At 39.4% G+C, this 12,157-nt stretch overlaps 1 protein-coding gene across 5 annotated transcripts in view; it reads left to right on the forward strand.

Moving 5' to 3' along the window:
• PARD3B (par-3 family cell polarity regulator beta) overlaps positions 1 to 12,157 on the forward strand; it is a 1,041,978-nt gene that overhangs the window by 896,691 nt on the left and 133,130 nt on the right. For all 5 annotated transcript variants that reach the window (XM_082466955.1, XM_082466956.1, XM_082466959.1 and 2 more), the window contains one exon: positions 6,748 to 6,880. In XM_082466955.1, coding sequence (XP_082323081.1) covers positions 6,748 to 6,880 — 133 coding nt within the window. The remainder of the gene's footprint in view (positions 1 to 6,747; positions 6,881 to 12,157) is intronic.

The following is a 12,157-nucleotide window of genomic DNA, read 5'->3' on the forward strand; positions in this document are numbered from 1 at the left end:
TTAGCTTTCCCACAGGATCTTGACATTGGAGTAATTTTGTTGAACTCTTCAAAATTTATACAAATACGTAACTTTTCAAAGTAATGTTTAGCATAGAACATAGTTTTCTCCTTCAGATTCTGCCACCAGTTTTTCATGTGACATTAAATTGTTTCTTAAGATGTCTAAGCATTGTTTCTTCACCTACTAATAAGAAGTATAATGTCAGAGATAATTGACAAAAGTAGTTCTAGAAATAAAGGGAGATTCTAAATGTGAAAAATTTGTTGTTATATTATTCACCCTTTTTCTAAATTCATACTCTTAATATAGGAATTAATAGGCAATCATAGTAAGCAAAGGGTTCTTAATTTAGAATGTTTTAATCAACAAAATAACTGAAATCTAATAGAAATTAAATGTCCATATGAAGAAAGGCATATTCTTGTTATTTGGGGGAACTTTTAATCAAAAATAATTGAAAAAGGGGGTCACCATCATAGTGGTGATGAATTGGGAAAGAAATTAGAAAAATTCCCAAATGTTGTTCATGGGTAGTCAGTTCTGTGTTCCAAAATTTCACTGGACTAAACCACGAAAAATCTTATTTGTCAATCTACCTTTGAAAAAATAGATATTCTTTTTACAAAATTAGGAGCAGGGAGAAGATAAAGAATTTACATAATCATAATTTTCGCTGAATATTTACACTGGATAATTTTCAGAGCTTTCTAGTATGAAAATATCATTTGAAGAATTTTATAGAGTTAAGCCCCATTAAAAGCCATTGTTTATTACTAAATCTCATTTAGCATATGTGGGCACACTATATAAATGTATTTGCATTATGGAATTTAAACCTGAAGAATGAAAGTGTAAGTGCTGTTGGACTATAGTTGCTGTAAATCTTCAAAATGCTTTTGAATTAATGATCCTGAGTACACTTATAAGAATCTCTAAATTTTCTTATTTGACAGAAATCTTTATCACCAACAGAAAATAAGTAATAGCTGTGTCCATGACTGTCTTCAGCTGAATATTCTTTTCCAGAACTTAATTTGTAGTTTGAAGTATAATTAGTAAGAGAAGATTGCATATATAGACAGTTAGATTTGATTATATTCATGTTGTCAAAAGTGTGACTGCCACAGAATCTCAGGTACTTAGAGAGCTTTGTTCCCACTTTGAAAAAAATATGCCCTGTTTTCTAAGGCAGGACGGTGGTACTGCTAACTTTGTAGTTTAAAGCTAGGATGATTTCTTAGGTCCTTAAATGCAGAAAGATAAGACAAACAACCCTTCCCATCAGGGGGAAACAAACAGGAAAAGAATAGCATATTGGCATTCTTAAAATGTGCAAGAGTTTTTTCTTCACTCCGTATCTTTCAAAAGGAGGAAACCTTTTTGAGAAAAACTTTTAAAATTCCACCCTTTGGTAAATATAGAAAGATGAACACCATGTTTACATAATTAAAATATTCTATGGTAAGCATCAAAATAACATTTGTACAGTAACGTCATAAAAAAATTGAATAATCTATCAAACCCCAAACTCAAAACAGTCCCTATTCTACTGATTATTGTTGACATGCATACACCTAATTTCAACCGTTTTGTTCAGTGAGTTTGTAAGGATTATCTCACCCAGGTAGAAATATTCCTGCTAAGGTTCCATTCTATAAAGAGTGTTCTTAACTGCGTCATCAGATCTGGACCCCAGGCTGGTATCTACTCACCAGTGGCAAACACCTCTCCTTGACAACGAAGAGCTACATGACTTGAGGCTCTCTGAAAATGACACAGCTCTTTGGAATTAACTGTGTGCAATTTAATCATAGTTAGGGTGCATTATTTACATGCATGCCCACTTAGGCATACACGCAAAGTCATGGCAGATGAATTCACAAGTCGGACAATGGTTTGCTGGCAGTGACTACCTCCCTCTAGTTCAGCCAGTGGTGAACTTTACCAGCAGCAGCCCTGGCTGCCTCTCAGTCCTGGTCCTAATCCAGAGTTTCTTTCTCTTTCATGTGGGATCTTTGTCATATGTTGAGTCTCTTTTGCACCCCATTCAGTTTTATGCCAGTTTCCCACATAAGCCTATTAGAGATGTAATATTAATTACCCAGAAATCTCTGCCTGCAATCGCTCCAGCATCATTCTTTAATGAATACAGACTTCATTGCATGTCTTTCTATTACTTTAGCTGCTTCAATTTCTATTTTTGTTACAAAGATCTGTGCAAATAAAAGGATATCAAAATGTATGGCTATAAATGTGCTCTGCTAAATTCCCTCTGTCTTGAAATGCCTGTGCACTGCTGCTACAAAATGCCACTGCATTTCAATGCATTTCTCACAAGGCAGCAAGGTACGGTCAAAATAACACTGGCTTTGGAGTCACACATCTCCTGGTCCCCAACTCACCAATTGGGCTACTTATCTGAGCCTCAGCATACTCATTTGTGAAATGTTAATAACAATGTCATCCTCAAAAATTTGGGGATTAAATGAGGTGAAGTATGTAAAGCATAAATGTTATACTTAAGGCATCATAGGAGCTTAATAAATGTTAGTTTCTTTTCTCCAGGCTGTTGTAGTAATGGGAGGAGACTATGGCATGCACAAATGAGCACTCATTTTAAAATGTATTTCAATTGAGGTAATTATGAACTAGGAAGAATAAGGTTAGATTCCAAAGGAGCAGATAATGCCTTACTGTGATGTGTATTGCATTTGGGGATATATTACTATAGGTGACGATGAAGAAAATGACATGGTTTCTGAATTTCATTGCAACTTTAAACTCTGTCCAACTTTAAAGTGTTAAAAGCCTATTTAACTATACATCTGCCTTTAAAGGCGTAGGCAGTATAATTGACAAGAAATCACTGCAGTATAGATCTGTTTTGTTATACTGCTTGAATTAATTTAAAATAAGATTTCAGCACATTGAAAGTGCAAGAGTGGTGTTGATCACCTACATATGGATACAGCTATAATAGGAACTTTTTTGGTAGGAATGGCTAACCTTTACCTTATCCAGTGAACAAATAATACAGTAAGCCTAATTTTCTAACTAGCAACTTGGAGATGAGATTATTGATACTTTACCAGATTTTATATGATTGCAAGAGTATGTGAGTTACATCATAAGCTGATGTTACTGCTGAAGCCATCAGGCAAAATTCTTAGACTCTCTACTACTAAGTTCCATAAAGCCAGGAAAATGGAACCGTTAACATGTAAATAGAGGAAGGAAAAACAGGAGTCGTCAGAAAGTAACTCCTCAAGGCTGGCCTTAACTTCCATTCTGGTCCAGTATGTTGTTAGAGGACCTAGTCTTTAAGAAATAAATGAGATGAAGGAGGAGATGCAGGTTGAAAGGTAGTAAGCAGTGGTGGAAAGAGCCTTCTTTGAAGTTAGACCTTGTACATCTATTAGCCATGACCCTCAGCTTCCTCATGTCTGGAGCAAAACAATAAAAGCTACCTTTAAGTATTCTTCTGTGATTCTGAAGTATTTACAACACCTATTACACAGCAATTATGTAACTCAAGTTCCAGCTCCTATACATTGGTAGTAGCTTTCTGAAGTTCTGGGTTAAGAAGGATCCTAAGGCCATGTCTAGGATTATGGGGAAGGAATGCCGTAAGTGATTAGTGATGTCTGCTCTGAGCAGAAAGTGGAGTAACTAAAAGTCTGTATCAATATATTGGCTGTATAAATGTTCCATAAATTATGACTATTATGATTATTGCTGCTCTTATGACAAAGGCATTTTTATGTTCCTCTTCAAATTTCTACCTCTTCAACACAAAATGGAATCAGTTAACTGCTTTGGTTACAATAGCTGTGTTGTTTTTTGTTTTATTTTTTTTTTTAATTTTTATTGATTTGATGGTAAACCTGTGTGTGTTATCTGCACAGAAGAGCTGAGAGATGAAATCAGAATTTTCTATTCCTAATTGTATTATATAAACCAACTACCTGGGAAAAAATCTGATACAGTTACTAGAAGTAGAGTGAGGGTTAGAGAGACAGAAAAAAAAAAGAGAGAATGTTGCGATGTAGTCCTGGCTTATTATGAAAGGTTTGCACGGTGCCCCATAACTTCTTTAAAATATTCACACAGGGGAGAATGTTTTGCACTTAGATGGTCCATGAATTTCTAGACTTTTTTCCTGTTTTTGTCTGAGGGCAGATTTCTTCTCTGGGTAAATAGTCATGTTACTGTCAGCCATAGGGGATTTTCTGAATCGTAAACAGCTGATTTTGTATTCTTGCCCCATTCCTTCTATCTGAGAACTGAAATCTGATCAAACCCGTATTTTAAAATTTATTTATTTATCGGCATATGGAAGAATAGTTTACGGTCTGAGTATGATTATTTTTTCCCACAAATGTAGGAAAATTGTGGGGATTTTTAAAACAGTCCCTTATCAGTTTCTTTCTTTTTCCTTTATTACTGATGACTTCATTCTGCTTGAATTCAGTGCTTCGGTTTCTTTGGGTAAACTAATAGATTATGTATGCTGTGTTTGCACCACGTTGATTGAACTCATCTGGTGAGTTTAAGCGCGGCTCATGCATGCATGTAATGGGCAGAAGCCTGCACAGTGGATGCAGGCCCATAGTTAGCTCAGAGTACTCAAGAGGGAGGGAAGCTGTTCAGAATTGAGCGGTGCTGTCTTTCCTGCCTTCCGTTGTTCAGAAAAGCATATCAGACGTTCCACTTTTTTCTTACTGCGATCTTTTCCAAGTTCTCGAGGAAAACTTTTGTTCAAAAAAAAAAGTATAGTCAGGAAACAGAGTTAGAACTATTTTGCAAGTTTTAAAAATACATATTGAAGAAAAATCAAGGTATGTGATCCCTAAGAACTTGTCTTTTCTTAAACAAAGGCATAAGCTGCTTGGTGTCCGTAGAGCAGGTAGGAAGCCAAAAACTCTGTGCTAACTTTGTACAGAGGATGTTGAGACACGTGGTTCTGCTTTCAATTAACTTACAATCTAGTTTGGGAAGAACGTTTTCCTTCCAAAAAATGTTTACTCACCCTTTTCTTTTATAGTTTAAGCATAATTGTTAAATGTTTTAACAAAATAGTAGATGACTTCTTTCTACTGCTTTCAGATATCTCATTCTATCAGATATCTCATTTAAACTTAAAGCTCAACTGTAATACTTGGGGATGGTTTTGGCACGTAGAGGTCTTCACCATGGGACCCCTACCTACTTTTCTCAGTCTCACCTGTCTCTCTTCCCTGTTTCCTCCCACATTCCCTGTATATACTCGAGCAGTGATTCTCACATACCCATGAAGTATGAGTATCATTATGATTAATTGTTACAAATTGAGTTAAAGTACCAACATTTGCAAGTGATATATTTCATCATTTATTAGAGTAAATTCAGAATATCCCTAAAGTACCAGCACTCCCTTTTTATTATAATTTGCTTCCTAAATGAGAGAAGGAAGGGAACATACATCACCCAATATGGGTACGAGGCAGGACAAAAGAAGCCAAGGACCACTGCTTGCCCAACTGACTTCCTTGCATTCCCCCCAAAGCAGGGTGCTTTCTCATTTCTGTCCTTTGCGTTGCCCTCCCCTCCACGTGGAATTTCCTCACCTCACTTGTCCAGCTATTGAGCACCTATGCATCCTTCAAGACTCAGCTAAAGTGTCACCTCCTCTGTAGAGCCTTCTGTGGTCTCCTTCCATGGCCCTGCTCTCACCCAGTTGAAGCTTAAGCAGCGTGAGTCCCCACAGCCCCTGTGCACACCTACCGCACCGGTCACCATGGGTTGCGGTCCTCTGTATCCCTTTCAGCCCCCCACCTCCCAAACTGTGTGCTTTTTGTGAACGAGTTCTGTTTGTTTGTTTGTTTTAAGATCCCCAGGTCTTAACGTAAGGTCTGACACAATAGGGCACTCAGTTATGCCTCAGATGAACCAAAGAAGTTGATCAGCTGTAGAGGCCTGCCTACCATCCTCCCCTTGCTTCCTAGCCCTGATTGTATCACGTGATGTTGGTTCTGTTGAAACGATGATGACAGATCCAAGTGAAAAGGGAGCCACTGGCTGACCAGTGTGGGGTTGAATGGATAAGTCACTGGAGAAGCTGTAATTCCTGAGAGGAAGAAGTAGCTAAGTAGGGAGAGGAAAAGCTTGGACAAGTAACCAAGATGGTATGTTCTATGACCAGCTCTTTATTTTTCTTTTTACTTCTTCACATGCCTTCCACCTTCTTCTCTTTCTCTATGTCCTGCCTACACCCATATAATGACATGTACTCCAGCCCCACTCCAAAAATTCACAAATGTCATTGAAATGAACAGTGGCACCCGCCAACTCTGCATCACCTCCAACCTTCAGGTCAAACAACTGGTCTCAAGTTGGCAACACTCATTTGAGAAAATGAGATACTACATTAAAATTTAACCAAACTCTGTACATATGATTATAAGAAAAAGGTGATGGCTCTTTTAATTGCTCTAAAGATCAGGACCTTATCTTAAGTTCTCACTCAAAAGGCATTTATTAATCCCAAGTTAGATGTTTTGACCCTTGGAGCTAAACATATGCACATAAAGACTGGTTTTTATTTATTTTTATTACCAGGGATTTCACAGTTCTCCTAGCATGTCTGTATGATATTACTGAATCTTCCAAATTTGGATGTCAGCTGCTTTAATTAAAAAAAAAAAAATCAAAAAACGAGTTTCCAGGATGATGTACATTGTGTGACTGTCTGATTATGTCCTGCAGTGGCCATCCCATGAGCGGAAGCACTGACCGCATCCAGAAGTTGCGGAAGGAGTATTATCAGGCTCGGAGGGAAGCTTTCGCTTTATATGAGGACAATGAAGGAAGAGCAAGACCTGACTATGACCTTCACTGGGTAAGTCCACGCCTGACTGCAATCATTGAATTCATCTTTACTGATGTAGTTAAGAGCAGAAGAACATGGTCAAGAATGTGCTGTACATACCAAGCTATATTTAGGTTACTTCAGTTTCATAGATGTGAACATTACCTAAACCACAGCCATTTTCTCCCACAGAAGTTGTTTCTATAAATCAAACCACCCTAATGCACAGTAGTTCATTTTAATTGCTCTCATATTTACTCCATGTTGGACTTGTATGCCAGCTTGTTGGGATGGAGCAGATGTTAACTATTTTAAAGAACACAAGGAATCTTGGCCATCATCTACTGAGCCTTAATCCTTGCCCTCCATCTCTTGAGTCTCAGACATCTGGTCAAGCATTAACAGACCATGCAACATAAGCCATCCCTCCTTTGGAAAATGATTATTAGAAATAAATTTCAGAAGGGTCCAAAAGATATCAATTCAAAGATATCAACTCTTTGTATATTGCATCTGAACAATTTACATTTTGCTGATCTTACCAGTACACTAAGATCATTTTATTTTGAGATAAGGGCAGTTTTTTATTAGAGGGTTCTCTTTGCCAAATCCTTCAACATTTGGGACGAGAAAAGAATATTGTGACCTCTAAAGAGATATTTTCTGGGTTTTTTCAAAATAGCATGATTCATTCTCTTGCCTTTTTCAAGAAGGCAAGGCTCTCCCTCATCCTCTTTGATGATTACTGCCTTCTCCTACAGTTTTTAGTGCTGTTTTGAGAACCCCATAAGGAACTGTCGTATCCCTGGTGGCCACACCAGCTCTTTTGAAGGACAGATGTATTAAAGGAAAGTTTCCTTTCTTGACTTTCACACTCATATTTGTGTTCACGAGGTCAGAGTAGGAAGAGTAGAGTCCAGCCACTGAGCTGATTCCCTCTAGTCTTCACTTGGTTACTGTGGTTTCTCATGCATAAAACCTAGTACTTTTACACAGGGGTTCCAAACTCAGTTTCAGCATCCACCACTGTTGTGCAGAGCGACTGAAATTTCTTAGCCCCATAGATTCTTCCTTATATGGCAGAGTTTAAAAACACTAATCAGAAGTACACAGTAAGGGTTAGCGATCTCCAACCAAATGGCTTCAGCCTCTTCCACAGATAAGCATCCTGTGACTACAGATCCGAACAAACAGCTATTTACTGGTTTTATTACAGATGTTAGGATTAAGCAGAATGGCATTTACAGTGATGGGGCAACTGGTCACTTAGACTCTCAGTAACAGAAGAGAAAGATGTTCACAGAATAACAATCTACAACAATTCATTTCAAGCTTAATCAGATTGACTTATTGACTTTGATGAAAGACTCTATACATGAGGCTCTGTTCCCTCAATCAAATGGACAATAAAATAAAGGGAAGTTGTTTCCACCATGTCCAGTGTGTTGAAAAGTCTTCCTTCTCAAAACCAGTATGAATTCCTATGAGCAAAATAAGATAAGTAATTTTAGATAAAGTAGTCCTTGTTGTTTGGACCTTAGTTTATATGATCTCCTTACATCAAGCTGAAAGGATGAAAATGCTTACACTCATGAGACTTAAAGTTTCCTCTTACCTTCATCAAACCTGAGCTAGATAACTACACACTTGGGTCCTCCCTATCTTGATGATTCTGTTTCTGTGCTGAGCAAATGTGTAACCAGACAAACAATCTAGTGAGTAAAAGAGTCTCTCTATTTTCATTTGTGTTTCCCATGCTCGAGTGTGTCGAGCTTTGCCAAAAGTGACTGATTTTACATTTCCCAGACAGCTGGGGACTCCAGCTTCCCAAAGGGATGCTTGGGAAATGCACTGTCATAAAAGATGACTGTTCATTGTGATTGGCTGTGATACTCCAAACCAGGGATTAGAATCTCAGCATCCTTTCCCGTCCTCTCCACAAACCAAGGAAAAACACTAGTATCTTTTGTCCAGCACAGACCTGAGAAATCACCCCGTTGTCTTGCTACTTTTGGAGAGATCTAGGAAAGCAAGTTTAGAAAGTTACCGTTTCATTCCTGCCAGTCAGCCAGACACAACAAGGCAGCTTTTATGAGACAGTGGTTCCTAGATTGGCTGGTCTTCAGGATCACCAAGGGTGCCTGTTGAAAACTGATAGACAGTCCATGAAGGGGAGGGATGGGACCCAAGAGAGGGCTCCCAGGTGCTTCTCCAGGTGGTCATCAAGCTTTCTGACTCACAAGTCTAAAAGTAGGGCATTGATTCCAATTGCTTCAGTAAACACTGAAGTAGTTCTACTTATCTAACAAGATCAGTACGTGGACCAGCATCATCAAAAAATACTTTCATGGACTCAGAATTCCCCCAAGCTCCCAGTACCTCAGACTGAGAGGCCTGACAAATATCCCCTCGAGTCACACTACACTGGGGAACTTCTGATTTATCGAGAAGGAAACTAGGGGAATAAGTTACCTAATAATTACTTCTTTAAAAGGCCAAAAAGAATGAAAGTATGCTCACAAAGTCTTCAAAGCCAAAATGATTAAAACAATCACGGAAAGAGTACTAGGATCTATGAAACACTGAAAAGATTATTAGGTTCTGTTCATAGTTTTCTGGTGGTTTTATTGTTTTTTTATTTTATTTTTCACGTCTCTGAAATTAGGGTGCAGTTTACAATCACTTTTAGCCAGGTGTCATGATACAGTTGTCATTTTCTGCACAAGAAATGTGTAACGAAATTTGCAGGCTGTATATTAGAAACTTGGAAGACAATCCTAGAGAAATTTTGGAGTATGCTTTTAGGAAAGGCTGCTCCTTATTAATATTTTTTGGAATATATTTTTATCACTCTTTTTTTCTTTGACCCCCCTCAGACTTTCTGCATCTTCCCAGGCCATCTTGTGGGTAGTTTTCTACCAATGTTGCACCTGCCCAGTGGCCCAGAGCCAAAGATTTATCTTACTGCTCTCTTGTGTTCTCCCTTGCTCTCATACCTCTCTCTCTTTTCCTTCTCTTTTTTCTGTCTCCTATTCAATTTTAACCAATATTTGCTCAGTCTTAGCATAAGCCCAGTACTAGTAACAATAATATATCACCTCTATGTTGGAGGAACTCACAGTCTAGCCAGGAATACAGACATCTAAGCCAAAACCAAAAAAAAGGACATTAATATATGTGAGAAATGCTGTAGTGTAGAGTAGTATTATCTTCTAAATGAGTGCAGAGAATGCAGTTAATTCTGTTGGAAGCAGGGTGTGCATGAGGGGTGCTGGGAAAGCGATAGAGAACATTTGGGAGTTGCCTCAGTCACATATTTTGTTCTTTTTCTCTCAAATATGGTGGTTTTTCTTTTCCCAAAGGAGCTCCTGATTTATTCACTTCATTTGTGTTGAAATAAATGAATACACACAGATTGCAAGGTTTGTAAATATAGACATGAGACCTTAAAAATCTTTTCAGCAAGTCTGTTTGGTAGCTGTTTTCCCATCTAGGCTCTGAAAAGCTGTAAAGAACAAGTGGAGGGAATTTCAATGGCTGCAAGTGAGATGCCTGGTGAGTTTTTATAGGCCCAATTAAGTGAGCAAGATAGGCTAGCTGTGAAGTGTTCATATTTGCCAAAAGAAAACATAATACCTGTTATCTGCTGGCATTTTATGTTCTGTAAAATTTGTTAAGACTGCCACAGTCCTCTGGCAGCAGGCTGTGGTTTGTCCTTGTTGGGCTTTATTATTATTATTATTAGCAGATAAAGATTATCTGCTTATTTAACAGCAGCATGAATATCCTGTAAGTAATAATTTCAGAAATGGGATGGCTCTAGAGCTTTCTACAAATATTAGTACCTTTATTACTGTTTCTTTTCAAGAGATACATGGCATATATTATACCTCCTTCCTCTTTTTAATTCTTTGGCTAAATTAGAAGAATGTTTATCTGTAAAAGGGGTTTGTAGACACATGGGTGGGAAGGAGGTAAGCTGGTTTCCACTGTCATAAAAGACATAACACTATGTCTTTATGGCAAAAGGGATTGGTTCAGGTAGGTCATGGTTAGAACAAAGAGATGGTTGGGTGAATAAATAAAAACATTCTGAAAGATTTGTTTCTTCTATTATGAAGATGATTTAGAAACCAAATGGATGGAATATACTTGGCAGCTGTCTGGACAATGACAGACACAGCTGGTGAATTCTGTAGTCAGAAGAAAGGGAGATCAAGATGCTGAGCTTGTGCTAGCCATCTTAGGAAAGGATTTGAGATGGAATGTGTAATAGCCACACAAGTACAAAACCATCAGAAGGTTATTTTCTACACATGATGGATAAGAGAAATGAGCTCCTGCTGTACAGTGGTCCAATACAAGAACTAAGACTTGTTCATATTTTCCTTCTCTTGCTCCTTGAAGGCATTTGTTAAAAACTAGGGATGGAGGCAGGGGGGGACTTTCAAGATGGTGCAGGAGTAAGATGTGGAGATCACTTTCCTCCCCACAAATACATTGGAAATACATCTACATGTGGAACAACTCCTCCAGAACACCTACTGAACACTGGTAGAAGACCTCAGACTTCCCAAAAGGCAAGAAACTCCCCACGTACCTGGGTAGGGCAAAAGAAAAAAGAAAAAACAGAGACAAAGAATAGGGATGGGACCTGCACCTCTGGGAGGGAGCTGTGAAGGAGGAAAGGTTTCCACACACTAGGAAGCCCCTTCGTGGGCAGAGACTGCGGGGGGCAGAGGGGGGAAGCTTAGGAACCACGGAGGAGAGCACAGCAACAGGGGTGCGGAGGGCAAAGCGGAGAGATGCCTGCACAGAGGATCAGTGCCGACCAGCACTCACCTGCCTGAGAGGCTTGTCTGCTCACGCGCTGGGATGGGCGGGGGCTGGGAGCTGAGGCTCCGGCTTCGGAGGTCGGATCCCAGGGAGAGGACTGGGGTTGGCTGCGTGAACACAGCCTGAAGGGGCTAGCGCACCACAGCTAGCCAGGAGGGAGTCCGAGAAAAAGTCTGGAACTGCCTAAGAGGCAAGAGACCATTGTTTCAGGGTGCGCAAGGAGAGGGGATTCATAGCACCACATAAACGAGCTCCAGAGACTGGCACGAGCCGCGGCTATCAGCACAGACCCGAGACGGGCATGAGATGCTAAGGCTGCTGCTGCCGCCACCAAGCAGCCTGTGTGCGAGCACAGGTCACTATCCACACCTCCCCTCCTGGGAGCCTGTGCAGCCCACCACTGCCAGCGTCCCGTGATCCAGGGACAACTTTCCCGGGAGAACGCACGGCGCCCCTCAGGCAGGTGCAACG

The sequence above is a fragment of the Balaenoptera physalus genome (genome assembly GCF_965194825.1).
Source record: "Balaenoptera physalus genome assembly, chromosome: 6".
Classification (NCBI taxonomy): Eukaryota; Metazoa; Chordata; class Mammalia; order Artiodactyla; family Balaenopteridae; genus Balaenoptera; species Balaenoptera physalus.